The sequence below is a fragment of the Heptranchias perlo genome, chromosome 19, assembly GCF_035084215.1.
Source record: "Heptranchias perlo isolate sHepPer1 chromosome 19, sHepPer1.hap1, whole genome shotgun sequence".
In the NCBI taxonomy this organism is placed as follows: Eukaryota; Metazoa; Chordata; class Chondrichthyes; order Hexanchiformes; family Hexanchidae; genus Heptranchias; species Heptranchias perlo.
The window spans coordinates 28313350-28332263 of NC_090343.1; the positions used below are offsets into that span (position 1 = coordinate 28313350).

General features: G+C 40.1%; 1 protein-coding gene across 2 annotated transcripts in view; it reads left to right on the forward strand.

Moving 5' to 3' along the window:
* Window positions 1–12335, forward strand: part of gmeb2 (glucocorticoid modulatory element binding protein 2) — a 60085-nt gene extending 47750 nt beyond the window's left edge. For both annotated transcript variants that reach the window (XM_068000565.1, XM_068000566.1), the window contains exons 9-10: window positions 3434–3556; window positions 8740–12335. In XM_068000565.1, the coding sequence (XP_067856666.1) occupies window positions 3434–3556; window positions 8740–9398 (782 nt within the window). In that variant the 3' untranslated portion in view covers window positions 9399–12335. The remainder of the gene's footprint in view (window positions 1–3433; window positions 3557–8739) is intronic.
* The last annotated feature ends 6579 nt before the right edge of the window (window positions 12336–18914 follow it).

Consider the following 18914-nt stretch of genomic DNA (forward strand, 5'->3'; position numbering starts at 1 on the left):
TTTGTGCAAAGGTGGGGGGTGGGGATGGTGGTGGTGGTTGTTCTAGGCGGCCTGCGTATTTCGAAGTCTTCACTTTGCACATCTCATTATGAGAACCTGTTAGAGATGAGGGAATTCCTGGCATTATGGGCAGCAATTTGCGCCGCTGCTCTGGTGATGGTTCCCCATCTTCATTCTCCTCCCCCTCCCCCTCCTCCTCCTCCTCCTCTTCTTCCTCTTCTTCAGTGTTGCCGCCAGATGAGGATGCTTGGTGAGTGCATTTGACCTCCTCCACCTGTAACCCTCTCTGCTGCACTATATTATGCAGGGCGCAGTATACAACGATTATTCTGCACACACTCGCTGATGAGTACTGAAGGGCTCCCCCAGATTGATCCAGGCACCTGAAGCGCATCTTCAACGTTCCTATGGCTTGTTCACTGACAGACCTGGTGGTGATGTGGCTGTGGTTGTACTGCTGCTGTGCCTCGTTGGCGGGGTTTCTCACTGGTGTCATGAGCCAGGTGTCTGCAGGGGGTTCCCCTTGTTTCCAAGGAGCCAGCCCTTAAATCTGTCTTCTGTGTGGATGAGGTCCGGACTCGTGGTTGGACTCGTGCAAAATGAATGAATCATGACAGCTGCCAGGGAATCAGGTACGCACTTTCTGTGCATTGATGGAGTGATATCCCTTTCGATTTATGAACAGTCCTGGCTCATGTGGATGTCCTCAGATTGTTATGTGTGTGCAATCAATTACACCCTGCACCTGTGGGAAGCCAGCCAGATAGTTGAAACCCACTGTCCTCCCAGTCTGGCTGATGTTGTCGCGAGGGAAGTTGACACAGTTGGATGCCCTGGCAAACAAGCCATCCGTCGCCTGTCGTATACACTTACATGCTGATGACTCAGTCATTGGTGGTGCCCTGGAAGGATCCAGAGGTGAAGAAATTGAGGGTAGTAGCATCGGGCAATGCGTGGCCACCGGGTCCAGCCAAGAGCAGCTCTTCCTGAAGGAGCGTGCAGATGTCTGCAACCACCTGCCGACTCAATCTCAGCCTGTGTAGGCACTGCTTCTCAGCCTGTGTCGGCACTGCTGCTCAGAGAGGTCCAGGAAGCTCAGCCTCTGCCTGTAGACCCTCTTACGTGGGTAATGCCTCCTGTGACCTCGGCCCCTCCATTGGTCCTCTTTCTGCTCTTCTCCAGGTCCTTGTTGCACACCTAGGTTTTGTGCACCTGCAGATCCCAGAACTGTACGACATGCCTGCTACGGATGGTGATGTGCCTCCCCCTCAGATGTACTGTGGAAGACATCCATTGCGCCACCCATCCTGACCTTGTCAATTTGAGGGGCTACAAAATGTAGGTAAATTTGTATGAACACTAAGAATTCTCAGTCTCAACAAAGAAATTTCAGTCTAAACACAAAGAACTCCCAGCCAAACGTTTGTCTGAGAGAACTGAGTGCCCAGCTACAATACCTCACCTTTTATTGAGATGTGTCAATCAAAGGTTTAAAGGGCCAAATGAGCTTCGACAGCAACTCGTCTCCATTTCAATGGCATGTTTCAGAAGACTAAAGACCCGTTCACGAGTAGTAAATCCGTTTCAGTTGTAGAATCCACAAAAGGTTAAGTACCTAAAGTGTTTCAACCACCAGAATTGGGCCTTTAAGTATCGGCCTGTTGGCTTTAAGTGGGGGTGGGACTCCGGGTTTCTGTTGCGTGCGGGCATCCTAACGCGCCTGGGTTAAACCCGGAAGTGGGCGCATTGGAGCCGGGATGCAGTCCTGCTCCAAAAAGCTGCTACTTTAATCTCCTACCAGCCCCAATCCACCTGTTCTTGGTGGTTAAAATTACCCCCCATGAATTTCCATTCCAGTGACATTGTGCGTAGGAACACTTAGCTGAGGGCTGTACCCACCCACCTCAATTTATATTCTGTTTGTGCAGAAATCTACTTGAGTTCCATACCAAGTGCTAGTTATTCATTCAACCCAGTAACAAGGACTGATTGATACACACATATCTTGCTTCTAGAAAGGCAAGTTGAATTAATATTTGCGCCATGCACAACAGCTGACGCACATATAGCTTTCTTCTCCATGGAATAGGTTAACATCACAATAATTTAATATAGGCAATTCCTTTTAAGTTAGTAAGTGTCCAATGTTTAATCTTTATATTTTTAAAAGTCTTGCATCTAGAATGCATTCTTACACACCAGAGGTCACGTTCTGTTACAGATGCCAAACGGTCTTAAGAAAAAGGATAGGATTAGTCATTAATCTGGAGCCTGATATTTACAAGCAATTTACTGACCTATAATTGAAGTCAGCTACAATTATCTGGATTCCTATAGGAAGTATTTGAACAGCGGGCTTAAGAACAGGCCAGGTTAGCAGCAAAATACCATATCGTGCTCCAGACCTCAGAGCATCACTATGGGGATACATAATGGTAAAAAGATACCTAACTCCCGCTAATTATGAGCCTGTGTAGACTAACTCAGAATGTTTGTAAAATTGTTAAAAGTAACATTTTATGAAAATATTGTGAACTTGAAGTTCTTAGATTTCAGTAAAAATATATCTTGTGTGTATATATTTTCTGAGACTTTTTGCCTCCACATAGCTTCCTTTACCTATGAGGAAAGGACTTCCCAGGCTGTGCACCTGACATGAACCATTTTGGTCTATGATCAGCCAACAGGAAGCCAGATTTTGACATGCGGAGGCATGCACTGTCTACTTCTCTGCTTCATGAGGTGGAACACTTCCCAGCTACAAAGTTTTCTGCATAACACTCCTCAGCTGAGAACTGACAAACCTCATCGCAGTTGTGGCAGGGCAAGTTGAGTGATGGATAATTCTGGGACACTACACTATTATCTGGTTTTCCAGGTTAAACATCAATTTTAGGTTTTGAAATTTGTCTGTTCCCCCTCCAGCCCCCAAACAAGGCTATGACCCCATAAGTAACTCCTATTACACACAGAATGAATATTGGATCATCTTGTTTATCACTAAACAGATCAGTTATATTTCATTCATATTAAAATTCATCTCACAGATTAATACAAAAGCAACATTCCACAAAATTGTTCTATTTACATGGAAACTGTAAAACTGGGATAAACAGCATTTAATGAATGAATTTTTCACTCATTTCAATTTTAACAGTTTGTAAGTCTAGGTTGTAAGAGTAACAGAATTCTTCAAAAACCAAACCAGAAATAACTTCTACAGACAATATTTTCAATTAATTTTCTTTTTGGAAATGACATATCATTTTTTGATAAATCAGTAACAAACAAACTGCAGTGTTTTAAGGGTGACTTAATTTTTTTTTGTTTCACTTGTTATTAGAAAGCATTTTTTATTGTTTTAAAAAACCCTTTTTTAAAATTTGGACTGTATTTAACAATTTACTAACTTCATATTAATTGTTATTTTCAGATGCAGTCATTCTTAACAATATTGTACAAAGTTTTGGTCTTTTGGACCTTGTTAAAAAGGTTTTGACAAGTCACAAGAGTCAAATGGATCGTTCCCGAGAACAGTACACACGAGATTTAGCGGGTGAGTATAAGTACATTTCTGTACTGCTGCTGAAAGATAATACAGTTCTGATTTAATAGTAATACAAAGCAGTTTAGACACTGTTCCTCCCTACATCCTTTCTATGTTAAAATCAAGACTCATCTCACAGTCTACTACTCTAATTCATTCTTTCCCAGATCCTCAAAACTATGGAACTTCTTATTTCCTTTAGTATTTTGTTCATCCTACAAGTGCTTGACATAAGGTGATACCAGGAATAAGAGGCATCAGTAATGAGGAGAGACTAGAGAAACTGGAGCTCTTATTAGAACAGAGAAGGTTAAAAAGAAATCTGATGGAAGCGTAGTGAAGGGGTTTGATAAACTGAACAGGGAAAAATATTTCCACTGGTCGCTGACTTGGCAACTGGAGGGCATAAATTTAAGATCATCATCAAAAGAAGAAAGGAAGATGTTAAGAATTTTTAAATGTATTTGCAGAGGGTTGTTAGGACATGGATGCCTTACCAGAAACAGTGGTGGAAACAGAATCCATAATAGCTTTTAAAAGGGAGTAGATAAATATTTGAAAAAGGAAAAAAAATGAGAAGGATACGGGGAAAAGACAGGGGAATGGGACTAATTGGGTAGCTCTTCCAGAGAGCTTGGAAGCATAATGGGCTGAATGACCTTTAGTTGCTGTGAAATTCCTTTTTTACCTGTCTTTTCTACTTTTCAAATTTTTGATGAACTGCACTAAGAGCATTGGCCCATCAAATTGGTTTCTCAATTAAAAAATATGGATCAGGATCAAGAGCAGAATTCCTGTGCATATGGAATTGTTATACAAATCTATGTTTCCAAAAATAAAATTTATTGAGACGAAGTAACTGCCAAATAAGATAGTGGAAGAGTAACTAAGGTTGAGTCCTGTCAGAAAGGGAAAATAATTTTTAATTGATGATTCACATATATCTTGCATTTATATGGTAACATAATGTAAACTTTAACCTGTATGTACCTAAAAAGCTACACGTTTCTTTCATTCTTAGCGATACTACTTCCCTTTTTTAAACATCTCTTTCGCAGTTCTTTATTCTAACTCCCCGCTGAAGATCTTTTTACTTGTTTAATGTGTAAATGGACATGCAATTTGTTGAATGAATCTGATGTTCAAGTTTATGTCAATGTTCTTTTGACCATTCCTGTTTTCTGCAGCAGTTTCCTTCCTACTTGTTGAAATGCTGAAATTAGTGGTTTTTGACTTTTTTAAATTAATAATACTACCAACTGTCTAGGTATCTGAGTAACTTTTTGTTTGGGTCCAATCAGAAAACTAAGTACTGCAGAAAGCCTAGAGGAGTGTAGAAAGTACAGGGATGACGTAAAAAAGGAAATAAGGAAAGCAACGAGAAGGCATGAAAAAATATTAGCTAGTAAGATTAAAGAAAACCCAAAGATGTTTTATCAGTACATTAAGAACAAGAGGATAGCTAATGAAAAGGTGGGACCTATCAGGGATGATAAGGATTAACTTGTGTGTAGAAGCAGAGGATGTGGGTAGGGTTTTAAATGAATATTTTGTCTCCGTATTCACAAAGGAAAGGGATGATCCGGATGTAGTAGTTAAAGAGGAGAGGTGTAAAATATTGGATAAGGTAAACATAACGCGAGAGGAAGTACTAGAGGGACTGGAATCCTTGAAAGTTGATAAGTTACCCAGGGCCGGATGGATTGTTTCCTAGGCTATTGAAGGAAGCCAGGGAGGAAATAGCGGATGCTCTGAGGATCATTTTCCAATCCTCACTAGATACAGGGGAGGTACCGGAGGACTGGAAGACTGCAAACGTAGTACCATTGTTTAAAAAGGGTACGAGGGAAAGGCCAAACAATTATAGGCCGGTCAGTCTTAGCTTGGTGGTGGGCAAACTATTAGAATCAATACTGAGAGATAGGATAAACTGTCACTTGGAAAGGCATGGTTTAATCAGGGATAGTAAGCATGGATTTGTTCAGGGAAGGTCATGCCTTACAAATCTGATTGAATTCTTTGAGGAAGTGACAAGGAGGATTGATGAGGGTAGTGCAGTGGATGTTGTCTACATGGATTTTAGTAAGGCACTTGACCAGGTCCCACATGGCAGACTGGTCAGAAAGGTAAAAGCCCATGGGATACAGGGAAATGTGGCGAATTGGATCCAAAATTGGCTCAGTAACAGGAAACAAAGGGTAAAAGTCGATGGATGTCTTTGTGAATGGAAATCCGTTTCCAGTGGTGTGCCACAGGGCTCGGTGTTGGGTCCCTTGCTGTTTGTGGTATATATTAATCATTTGGACTTGAATGTAGGGGGCATGATTGGCAAATTTGCAGATGACACAAAAATTGGTCGTGTAGTTGATAGTGATGAGGATAGCTGTAGACTCCAAGAAGATATCAACCGGTTGGTGGAGTGGGCAGAAAAGTGACAAATGGAGTTCAACCCAGAGAAGTATGAGGTAATGCACTTTGGGAGGGCAAACAGTAAAAGGGAATATGCAGTAAACGGGAATATATTGAGAGGGGTAGAGGAAGTGAGAGACCTTGGAGTGCATGTGCACAGGTCCCTGAATGTGGCAGTACAGGTAGATATGGTTGTGAAGAAGGCATACGGAATGCTCTCCATTATTAGCCGAGGTATAGAATACAAAAGCAGGGATGTAATGATGGAACTGTATAAAACGCTGGTAAGGCCACAGCTGGAGAATTGTGCACAGTTTTGGTCACCACATTACAGGAAGGGCGTAATTGCTCTGGAAAGAGTGCAGAGAAGATTTACAAGAATGTTGCCAGGGCTTGAAAATTGCAGCTACGAGGAGAGATTGGATAGGCAGGGGTTGTTTTCCTTGGAGCAGAGGAGGCTGAGGGGAGACTTGATTGAGGCGTACAAAATTATGAGGGGCCCAGATAGAGTAGACAGGAAGTACCTGTTTCCCCTAGCGGAGGGTTCAAGAACTAGAGGATATAGATTTAAGCTGATTGGCGGAAGGATTAGAGGGGACATGAGGAGAAACCTTTTTACCCAGAGGGTGGTGGGTGTATGGAATTCGCTGCCCAAATTGATGGTAGAGGCAGGGACGCTCAACTCTTTTAAAAAGTACCTGGACCTGCACCTAAAGTGCTGTAAGCTGCAGGGCTACAGACTGGGTGCTGGTAGATGGGATTAGAATGGGCACCTGGTTGTTCTTCGAGCCGGCGCGGACACGAGGAGCCGAATGGCCCCCCTGTGTGCTGTATTTTTTCTATGGTTCTAATCGTGGGATTACATTCCAATCCAGGGTATGATGATGGTGTAATGCCTACGTTAATGGAAAATCCAGAGTAAATTGTAATATAATGACATTTTAGAATCCCTCAAACTGGTTTTACCTGATATTCATATTGTCAGTTAATAATCAGTTGGCTGAGAAGCCCTGGGGTAAAGACACATCAGCAGTAAATGTATATAGCAGCCTAATTACTAATCACTAACGTAGCTGGAATGGAAAATATTTGAAAATACCACATTGGAATTATTAACCTTTTGTATCATCTGTTTCAGATGAAAATAGAACCAAAAGTGTTAGTGTTCCTAGCTTATTTGATAAATTTCTAATTCTGTTTTAGAATTATTAGTCATTGATGGAAACTCATTTTATGTTGTAATGGAACATAAATTGCCTTACCTGATTTCTCAGCAAATTGAGTTCTAAACATCAGTAACGTCAAGCTTACAGCAGAAATCAAAACAAAATAATGTTGGATTTCTTTGTAAATTCAGATGAACTAGGCATTAGTTTCGTAAATTAAAATAATGTCATCTGCTTATCTCTGAATTGGCCTGGACTTGCTTCAACTGTAGGTCCATACAAAAGAGGAGAAAATGGGTGTGCTGACCATACATGTAAGTCTTGCACTCAAAGTGAACTCAACTATTCTCCATTACATTGAATATCTCCCCACTTACCTTTGCCACTGCATGAGCTGGCTTGAAAGAAGAAATGTATGAGAAAGATAAACTTGTGCACTTGTACATCAAGCTTGTGTATGTATAGTAATTTTTTTTTTAGTTTTCATCTACATTTATTTGACCAGTTCTCTCTCAGAGCCAAAGGCAGGTGAGATGATAGTCATTTTTCATGAGCTACCAGAACTTTGTGCTTTGAATCATTCAAAAAGTTTGATATCTATTTTCTTACCAAACAAAGTAAAAGATCTGTAATAAGGTGTTAGATAAAGAACTGAGAAAGAAAGATTTATCAGAAATTTTGAACGACAGCTGGGAAAAGAGTTGTTGGAAAAAGAGGTGAAAATTACATTTTTAGGTTGTTAAAATTAAAGTTTATGTTAAATAATTAATATGTAATTTAATTTATAGTACAGAGCTGCTTTTGAAACCAGCTTTGTAAATTTGCAAATTTGCTGTCCATGTTTAAACATAAGTATAGGGTGGCTTCATCAGCAAGCGGGAAAAGATTGTGATCAAACAGCCCAACTGTCCCAAACTCTTCTCACTAAACTGGTAGCGTAGCCATTTTACCACAGTAAGGAGTCTACTCTGTAAGTCTTCAAGATTATGGGGTGGAAAAAGTTACTAATTCATTTTTTTTAATATGGAGGCCTTCTCACACACTCACTGTGTATGCACAGGGCCTCAGTATTTTTAAAAAATGAATCAATAATGTCTTTGACCATACAACTTTGAGCACTTACACAGGAGGCACTACTTATGATGGCATGTAACTGAAACTCTGTCTGGTGCTTTTGACTTTTGGAAAGGTACCAAAAAAGTAGGTTTCCTCTAAATGAGCTTTTTGTTATTTGTGTCATTTATAGTGTCAAATATGAGCCAATGTATTCATTTTTTCAGCTAAATAAAATGGAGTTTGCTATAAATGGGATGTAAGTGACTGGTAGGCTGGATTAAGAACAGCTAGATTTAATATCACGTTTGTTGAATTGTGGTTGGGAGATAGTGGTACTGCTAAACTTTTTATTATAAGCACAATATATGCAGTCAGTAAAAACTAAGAATAGAAATAGTTTTGCCTTGTGATAAACATGTAGCAATATAAAGTAATGTGGTAATAAGCAGATTACACTCTGTGACAAAGTTAAGATTTAAATATTTTACAATAATATCTTTGTATTATATTAAAAGACTTCAAGCATTCCTCTTGATGTGTTTTGCTTTATGTTTGTTTTAGCTTTGGAACAACAATGTGATGAGCATCGTAAACGAGCCAAAGAATTAAAGCACAAGTCCCAGCACCTAAACAATGTTCTCATGACCTTGACTCCAATTGCAGCAGCACCTCCTTCAAAACGGCCTCGGCTTACAAGGGCAACATCAGGACCAGCAACAGTGGCAGCTCATATGGTCACAACATCACAGGCAGGCCAGATTACACTGGCTTCTGGAATGCCTCTCTCTCAACTAACAAATATAGGAAAATTGGCAACGTTATCCACTATTCCAGTCTCTGCAGTTGGTAAGGTTTCACCACACATGGCAACATTTACTGCCACAGCTTCACCACTGATTGGAGGATACAGTGTTCTGGCATCATCAAGTTCTGGCATACCTAATACAGTTGAGATCCACCCGGATGCTTCCAATCTGGCAGTCCTTAGCACAGCTGCGATCCAGGATGGTAACACAGTGTTGAAAGTAGTCAGCCCAATCCAGCTGTTCACTACAGTCCCTGGGCTCAACGCTGCACTCCACAATGCTACCCAGATGGCATCCGTTGGAAGCACACTTATGGCTGTGCCGTCGGGCACTGTTGAAACCACCACGTTAGGAGAAGGACAGGCCACTATACAGGTAACATCAATAAGTGAAGAACATGAACAGAAACCATAGTTGTTAGAATGTTTTGTTTAAAAGACTTGTTGCTACTGAATGTAACTTTGAGAACAGTGGGAGGATGGTTTCTGTTATGCTGTGGTTCAACCTACACAGCGCCACCAAGTGGTAATAATTGGTTAAAATGAAAACAGCAAAATCATGGAGCAGAAGCAAGTGTCTCAACTCTTTTTCAGATTTTGTCTTAAGTACAAAAATAAAGACATTTATCAGATATGCTTGGTAGAGTTGTTTATAATGCATTTTACAGAGCTTCTTTGCACTGTATTTTGTGTGCTTTAATACCTAATTACACTCAAAATGTTGTCTTGTGGTTGCTTTAAGAAATCTATAATTGACTGTATTAATGGCAGTTTTTCTTTACAATAGGTGCTCTCACTGTTTTCTAACAATTATTTCACTGTATTGTGCTGTTTGGATAATCACATGATTAATATGGAGAATTTGTAAATATCAGGCTGTTGTAATTTGTTTACAGCCCAATATTGTACAATCGTTATTGTATTTAGAATAAGGCTGGTACATGATTTCAAAGATTTAGGATTTTGTCACGTATGAAAAGCTAACCAGGCAAATACAAACAAATGGGTACACTATGAGCAAACTGAATTTTTTTTAAAATGGGATTTAAATACTGTGTGTAAAAGAATTATTGCATTTGCGCTTTAGTGGCAGCCACAACATAAGGTACCATTTTTATTCATGGTGAAAATGTGGTTATTTGAATGTATGGGCTATAAAAAAACAAAACTGATGTAGCAATGTTTCTTTTGCAAAAGTGTTTCTATAGCAAGTTACGAGTTTCACATCGTATACTTTTTTTTACACTGCAGTATGTTTATTAAAATTGTCAGATCAACACTTGTAAGCTAAACCGGTGAAAAGAAATGGAACAGAAATATTATTATGTCACTGTTTTTCCTCTCTCCCCACATTAAATTTAATGTTCAGGATCTTCAAACTTTCTACAGTTTTTCAAGAAATTGTTCCTGTGTTACATATGTGTGATCTCACTATAGTCTATAAATACCATAATTTGAGAAATGTTTACAATCTCTCAAAAGGTCAGGATACTATCCATCTAAGTTTAAATTCATATTTTCTTTAGCATCATAATTCAAGCTTTTTTTCTGCCATTCTGGACATAGAAATTTCCACAAACAGCCATGAGATTAATGATCAGTTAGTTTATGATTGGAGGGCAAACTGTTCAGTTAAATCCTTTGGCTGAAGGAAGACTGCCTATACTCAGATTTGTTGAACAGTACATGAAGATGTCTTTACGACTGTTCCTTCACAATTAAAAAGATTTTCAATTCTTCCCTCCTCCCCCCCCCCCCCCCCCCCCTTATTGAAGTTCTCCTAGGTCATTCACCCACTGCAGTTAAAACAGTGGGTGAGTGACCTGTTCCTGAGCCAGTTCTTAAACTGGCTTCAGTGAGGTGTATGAGAGCAGCCTTGTGATAACTTCCCCTCAGATGCTTTTTTTTCCCCCCCTTCCTTTCTGGGTAATTGGTTAGCCTGCACTCATCACCTCTTCACAGTACAGTGGCTGAGATTCATAGATCAGCAGAGCAAAAGATTGCTGGCACAAACCAATGTTGCACCACAATGTATTGGATAACAGATACACTGGGAATGAGTGATAAGATGGTGTGGCTCTCTACTTATGATCGCATAACCTGAACTCTGAGATGAGATTACAGTCTACAACTCGTTCACTGGTATCTCTTATTTTATATAATGTCTGATTCTGAAGTTTCTGGGTAATAAGTATAACATTTATGTGTGTTTTTATCGGGGTTCGATAGCAACTTTTTGTGAAGAGTACCAGTGCTTCTGGTTGTTTTTCTGGAGCGTTCCAGGTTCTTGCAATGTCAAGTGAACTTTCAGAAAAGGATATTTAACTCCTTTGTGAAATTAATTTGTCGTAAATTACAGGGAAATTCTGTGTATTCTTTTGGTATTTATCTATTTCTCTGTTAGGATTTTTTTCCCTTTTTAAAAAAAATGATCTCTTTTAAGTGTAAAGTGAATTTGTTTAATATAACTGCTGCAATTTGAACAGAGTTTTCATTTCTTAGAGATTTCAAGATACACTTTAAAACACAAAGAAAAAGGGATATTAAGTTGCATTTATGTAGCGCCTTATCATGTTGAACTATCTCAAAGCGCAGTCTAGTTGATCCATCCATTTGGAGAGGGTGACAGGTAACTGAAGGGGCTATCTCCCTTGAAGGGTTCTTTTCTGAAAGCATGAAAGGAAACTGCATTGGCTAAGTCTGATTGAAGATGTTGGGAAATGAGAGACTGATGAGAAAGTGGGAGTCAGTTGTTATTGATTGCCATGTTAATGTACAAAATGTGAATGCTCCAGAATCGGATAACTGTATGTGAAATCAGAATGTGATTAAAAGTGTTTCAGTTGAAACTTATTTTTGTGGGGGGGGGGGAATCTTAAAGTTTTGTAAATAAAATAAAAATTGTGTAACATAGAGACTTTTTGCAAAAACTCCATTGCATAATGGTGCTCGTTCTATATTTGTGCCTGTTGATTGATTTTCATGCGGTTGCTGTACTGTACTATTTTGTCTGTGGCAAAAAAGCCATTTTTCCATTTTGTACAAACTTTTACTGGCATACATTGGGTATCTCAAAGTGTTGAAATAATAAAAAAGTTTATGCCTTGCTTTGAAAGAAATGCAGACTTTTTGGGGGCAAGACAAAATGGATAGATAAATAAATATATTTACTAACATATGTATGGCATGCTCAGGATGAGCCATGTAGCACACAAGTCAGGGCCACTGACTTGCGTTGACTGAATAAGAAATTCCATTTTATTACATGGGATTTTTACTGAGGATTGAATTCTGCAACTGTCCATTTTTCTATGAAAACATTAAATGAATGACCTTTATTTATGTTACTTTACCTATGTATTTAATTATTATCCTTTACCACTTTTAAAGCTGAGGATACACAACAAGATGGTATGTAAAATGTACCAGTTGGAGGTAGGTACCTGTGCCCAAATTTCCACGCAGTGAGTTTCACCACTTTTACAACAATGGAAAACGAGTTGTGCATACTGATGTTCTGGAGAGGAATTTACACCAGAATTCCTGGGTCAGCTCATTGGAGTAGTGATTGGTGTAAAACCCGTGTAAAATAGGAGTAATCTGTAGGTGCATGGAAATTAGAGTGCAGCCTTTAACAAGCCGGTTCTAGCAGAAAATTGCAGCAGCAGGCTGGGGGAACAGCAGATAAGCAAGGAACAATGCTTGGCTCACTCACTTGACCGTCAGCTAGCTTGACTGCATGTCTCATAAATGTTTTTTTTGTGCCACTTTTCAAGAGTGCTTAACATAGGAGCAGCTGGCAGAGGCCACCAAATAAAGGACCATGGCATAGAACAGAAGCAGAGAAGAAGATGCCACAATTTCACTGGGTCTAACCTGCAAACCCTCCTGCATGAAATTGAGGTCAGGAGACAGACTGCTGGGTACCTGGCAGAAAACCTGCCAAAAATGTAACTTGTGGCATGAGGAGGGAGGTAGCACAAGCACCGAGTACCAACTCTCTTACCTCCAGGACTGCAGACCTGTGCCACAAAAAGTTCAATGATCTGACCAGGGCAGACAAGGTAACAGACGGGCCACTCTCCATTTTCTTCCTTGGGCATCAGCGCACTCTTCACCCTTTAAAAGTAATAGTTGTGCAACTAACCCTTGACAATGCACTCTGGTTAAGGGGGGCACTAACTCAAGATCTAACAGTATGGCTACCCATGTCCCCTAACAGCACTTGCATGCACAACCTTAAATCCCTTTCCCCCAATTTTACAGAGTGATGCCACCACATATTTTACTTCAGCTCTTCCATGCCTCTTGATGCACTCCTCAATTGCTATCTTTTACTTAATTTACTCATTCTTGTATCAAGAGAAAATGGCGCACAACACCTAGGATAGTGTATTCCCAATCTGAAGCATCTCATGGCCTATGAGGAGATGGCAGTGGAGCTCATGGGGAGGCACTCTGCTCCTCCTGTGGGAGATGGTGAGGTTTGGGGCATTGGGCCAGTGCCAGGTTAATATTTTTGATTAGTTCCTGGAAAATAAGTAAATGCTCTTTTTCTTCAATAAATAATGCTTAAATGAATACATGATTACTTTAATAAAATTTATTTTTAATTTTAATTAGGCATCAGCCAGCAATTTTTGCATCTCTTGGAAGGGGGTGGGGTATGTAATGAATGTCCTCTGAATGGCCACTCTTGCTGACAATCATAAACACCCCCAGAAATTACATAAGAAAACATTATATCGGGTAAATGCCTTTTTTTGGATCAAAAATTGATAACAAATTGGTTAACTTTGTTGTCAGGTTGATAAAGGGGGAACAATAACAGTAAATAGAGATTCACTCAGTCACTGCATCTGTATAAATGAATTTTATGCTTTCAATGATTTGTTTTCTGAGCAGTCAATGTAAATAATATGATCGTCTTTCTGCCTATCTGTCTCTATGTGTCTCAGCCTCCTGAAGGCAACAGTGATGTTAGCCTTTATTTAAAAGATTACTTGAAAACCTATTCAAAGTCAGCATCTAGTTTCTTCAAAACCATTTTCAAAAGCACACAAACTGGAATACGTTATGCACGGACACAATTTGACTTTCTCACTGAAAATAAAAAAATAATAGATTTTGAAATTTAAGAATAAACAAAAGCTGCCAAATGTGTGTAATCAGTAGTGTCAGTCATTTTGAAGTAGGTGGCTCTCTGTCTCTTGCATGCGCAAGTATACACACACAAATAAAGTAACAGGTACTATTAAAGAGACATGCATCATGGGAAATTATGCACATGGGACATGCTCAGACTAAAGAGTCCACCTTTAGCTAACAGAGTCACGGTTCTGGACAATTACATCAATCCAAACCCAAGATTTTGCAAGGTGCTGAGGCCTTCAAGTAAAAACATTAATGAAGTTACTCAAAGATACAAAAGACAACTTTGGAATGATGTTTAAACATGTTATTATGAAATATGGAGTTTTAATGTTTTTTTTTCAAAAGTGATTTGAATGATTCAATGTGCATAATTTCCTAGGATGCATTTGTAGCAATTTGCAAGACCAACTGGAGAAAATGCTTCCTTTCAGCCTGTTGGGTTGCTTTTCCAAATTTTTATTGGTCGATTCTCCTAACTGGTCATTCAGGATTGGTAGTTTTTATAATCATTAGTAGTTTCTTATTGGTAGTTTTGTAGCTGATTCTATTGCTATAATGCCCTGCATTTGAGGGAGGCCTGCAATCCCAGCAAAGCCCTGTCTTCCAGCTTTATAGTTTCCATAGAGAAGGAGATGAAGTTGTTGGCTCTGGTGAAGAGTGCTGCTGTTGCGTGCTTGATGCAGGCATGCACAGCTGATTGACTAATGTTGCTACTGTCACCTGCTGCAGCCCGGAATGACCACAAGATATAAAAATTCACGACCGCAGTTACTTTCAGGACCACAGGGAAGATGAGCATAATCTGGTGATGCCTCCAGATCTATCCAGGAAGTGGAAGCATCAGGATGTTGATGGTTTGCTCTATCAGGGCTCTGGTGGAGGAATGGCTTCGATTTTATCTCATCTCAGTGTTTGTGCACAGGTTCCGGAGCTGGGGATAGTTCTGGTCTCCAAGCAGCCAGCCTCTGACCTGATGTTCTGGGTAAAAAAGAGGGGAGGAATTGAGGACTGACGCAGGATGAAAGCACTGTGACAACTCCCAGGATGCCTGGTACAGACCTGCATGATGCACTGCATGTTGTTGCACACCAGCTGCATGTTCAGGATGTGGAAGCCCTTCCGGTTGACGTTAGAGCTTGCCAGGCTATTTGTGTGCAGTTGATGATGGCTTGCACCTGGGAGAGGCCTGCAATCCTGGCTAAGTGCAGAGCCATATCTTACCGTTTTGTTGCCTCCATAGGGAAGTGGATGAATTTGTTTATCCACTGTTGTGTAAAGTGCATCCATCCCCTGTTTGCACAGCGGACTGATTAATATTGCTAATGTCACTTATTGCAGCCTAGAATGACCCCAAGGCATAAAGGTTTAGGGTCACAGTCACCTTCAGAGCTGCAGGGATGATGCGCATGACCTAGTGCTGGGCTGCAGTTGGTATGCAGCAGGTAGCGTCGCTCTGTGACAGCCCCCCTGATAAAGCAAAGCCTCCTCACACACTGCTCATCAATGAACTGCAGGTATGAAGTTTTTGGCCTGTACACTCTGGTGGAGTAAGGCCTCATGCGAAGATCCCTCCATCTGCCTTGTCTCCCTGCAGCTGCAGGTCTGTGGACTCTTGCCTGCTACTCCTCCTTCTTTTCCTCTTTCAGCCACAGTGGCATCCCAAACATCAAACCCATAATGCCAACCAGAGGTTTTGCCTGAAGTCCCTGGTCAAAATTCCAGTGTAGACTCAGCCAAATAATTTTTTGGAATTTTAATGTCAGCTACAACAGCAAAAACAACACACTATACACCAAGCCCCTTTGATGTGAGACTGTAGGCTTTTCAGATTGGCTGGAAGTTGGGTTGTGTATAATTAGCACATAGTTGACTGGTGATATGGAAATACTATTGGGTGTATTTCCTGGTTGCCTAATTAGCATTGAGTTTCTGGCATGACTGACTGGCAGCTCACCCTTTTGTGGCCAGGAAGTTACTAGCTATTGCCTTGAAGACCTGTAGCAGTTTAAAGGGGCATTGTTTTTACAATGGCATATTAATGAGAGGAAGCAGCAGTAAAAATGAGCAGTATCTGCTTCTAGTACTGCTGGTCACATGGCACTTTGGATTTCAGATGGGGCAATTGAAACCTTATTGGAGTATATGACCAGAAAAGAGAGGCCACTTTGGGATGTGCAGATGTTGAGTTCCCAGATAAGCTGTTAAAGTGCATGGGAGAAGGTGGCAAATGTAGAGGCTGAGTGCACCATTCAATGGACCTAGCTGCAATACCAAAAATATAATGACCTCACCGGGTCTGACAGGGTATGTTACCCACCACAACCTTATATTTATGGTGTGTAATAAGTATGTATGGCACATAGAGCTACCTCCCCCTCACATTGTCTTACAGTACTTTGAATGTTCACTATGAATGCCCTGTGTGCTTCGCAGCAGCAAGCTTCCCTTTGTAAGTGCTCCTTCCTTGTATCCTTAAATGCATTTCTCCTAAACAAATCTTTCCATGTAATGTAGTCTGTTAAACGTATCTCTTCCCAGAAAATCCTTCCGTGTAATGTAGTCATCACCTCACGTTTTCCTGCTTGGGAGGAATACGTAGAAGAATTAGGTAACGTTGTAGACCACATCAGTCATTCATTGTCAGTGAGGGAAGCACCAAGGGGTAAAGAAACAACACATTTAGGGTAATAAAATTTGGTTGCACTGAAGCGGAACTGTGACCAGTAAATGTTCTTATGGTTTTGGATAATCTACCAGCATGTGATTGAAATAAAATCTTTAACAGTCAAGTAGGAGCCATGTGTGCTGCAAGCCTTGCTTTCTGGACAAAATTTTCATATACCTGTAGCCTATTCAAATTAGGAGTATGTACACCCATTGAAAAATTTGGCATCATCCACCCTCTGAGCTGCTGGTACAAACCACCTCAACCCCAGTTTTTCAAAAATCAGCACTTTAAAGGAAAGGACTTGCATTTATATAGTGTCTTTCATATCCTCCGTATATCCTAAATGCTTCACAGCCAATTAAATACTTTCGAAGTGTAGTCACCATTGTAAAGCGGGGAATCGCAGCAGCCAATTTGCACACAGCAAGATCCCACAACAACAATGACATAAATGACCATATAACCTGTTTTCAATTATGCTGGCTGAGAGATAAATGCTGGCCAGGGCACAGATAGGACTCCCATCCCTTCTTTGAATAGTGCTGTGGGAAATTTTCTATATTAATACCCATTATTGTTTCTCTCATTTGCTTTAAGCATCAAATAAAAGGTGATGTACTTAAAATTCTGGTTTGGTGGAAAATAAAAACAAAACTACCACCTTGTGCATCATTCTGTTACTTTACTGTCCAAAATCATTCTGTACAACAATTGTACAGTTATAACATTGCACGGCCCTATAGTAACTGTTAATCTTGTAGTCTTGATATAAGAATTTAGGTTTTTTATCTTCCATCATGCTGCTGAAAAGTAACAAAGGCTTTAAGCTGAGGAATATTCTAATTAGGTTTTAAAATTCAGACTGATTGGCAACTAAAAAAGATTTACAAAAACTCGAGATGTTTTAGATTTGTAATCAGACAGATAAATCCATACCCATCCACTTTTAAACAGCAAACCATGGAATACCCTCACAGGCATCTCTCCCCTTGAACTTTTGTTTCAATATTTCAGTACTTTAGCTTTCAGTAACACACTGCACATCGTTATACACCATTTCAGTATCTTACTACATATTATACATTAGGATATATTTTTCAATCAATAATGTATGGTTTTTTAACATACATCTAATTTCCTGATGTTCGTGTGTACACTACACCTGATAGACTTTACTGTCCATACAAAATGTGTATCCAGGGTTGCTAAGAACTTATTTCTATACACAAGTTAATTAAAAAACTTTAGTAATAAGATTCAGTGATCTAATTTTAAGCCACCTCTGTACAATCTATGTGTTTTATTTCTATGGTCACTTAGGTTTGTAGGAGCTTTTGTAGCTATTGTGCTGCTGCCTCTTTCCCAATAGCTCCAACAGTGGCACAATGGGTTTTCCCATGGGAATTCCTCCTGTATCTGTGCTTTTTGGAGGAAGTAAAGGCAATCAGTAGAAGGATGCCAGGCAGCTATACCTGCATCACGAGTATTATGTGTCTGTTTCCTGGTACCATCTCGCACACATCTTTCTTTGTCAAAGAAATAGCACTTGTGGAGGCTCCAGTTCCCATGAGAAGTTGTGATAGAAGACATGATGATATAAATGCAATTTGTGAAGGCCTAACTAACGTTAATGTTGGATGGCTCTTCAGAAGCACCGCAATCACAGTAAGTGGATCCAGGAAGCATGTTGATATGATTGGCAACCAATGGAACTAATTGGCCACCCCCACCATTATACGACCTACCATATATGCAGGCACTGACACACCTACTTGGTAATGATGAAATAAAAACAGAAAATGCTGGCAAAGTTCAGCAGGTGAGGCAGCATCTGTGGAGAAAGAAACAGAGTTAACGTTTCATGTCGAAGACCTTTCATCAGAACTCCAATGATGATGGGAAACTATAGGCTCTGGTTCAGCAGTCAGTTAGATGCAGAATTTACTACAAGGATACCTGCAGCTAACATGTACCAAAGGACTGGCACAACCCACCGACAGCAATGGTCAGATGAGCTTCAAACATGCATCCACCACATACTGTAATGCTGTCCTATGAGGAGAGATGCTTTGGAGTGGAAAACAGAGTCACCACCTTGCAGCCATCTCA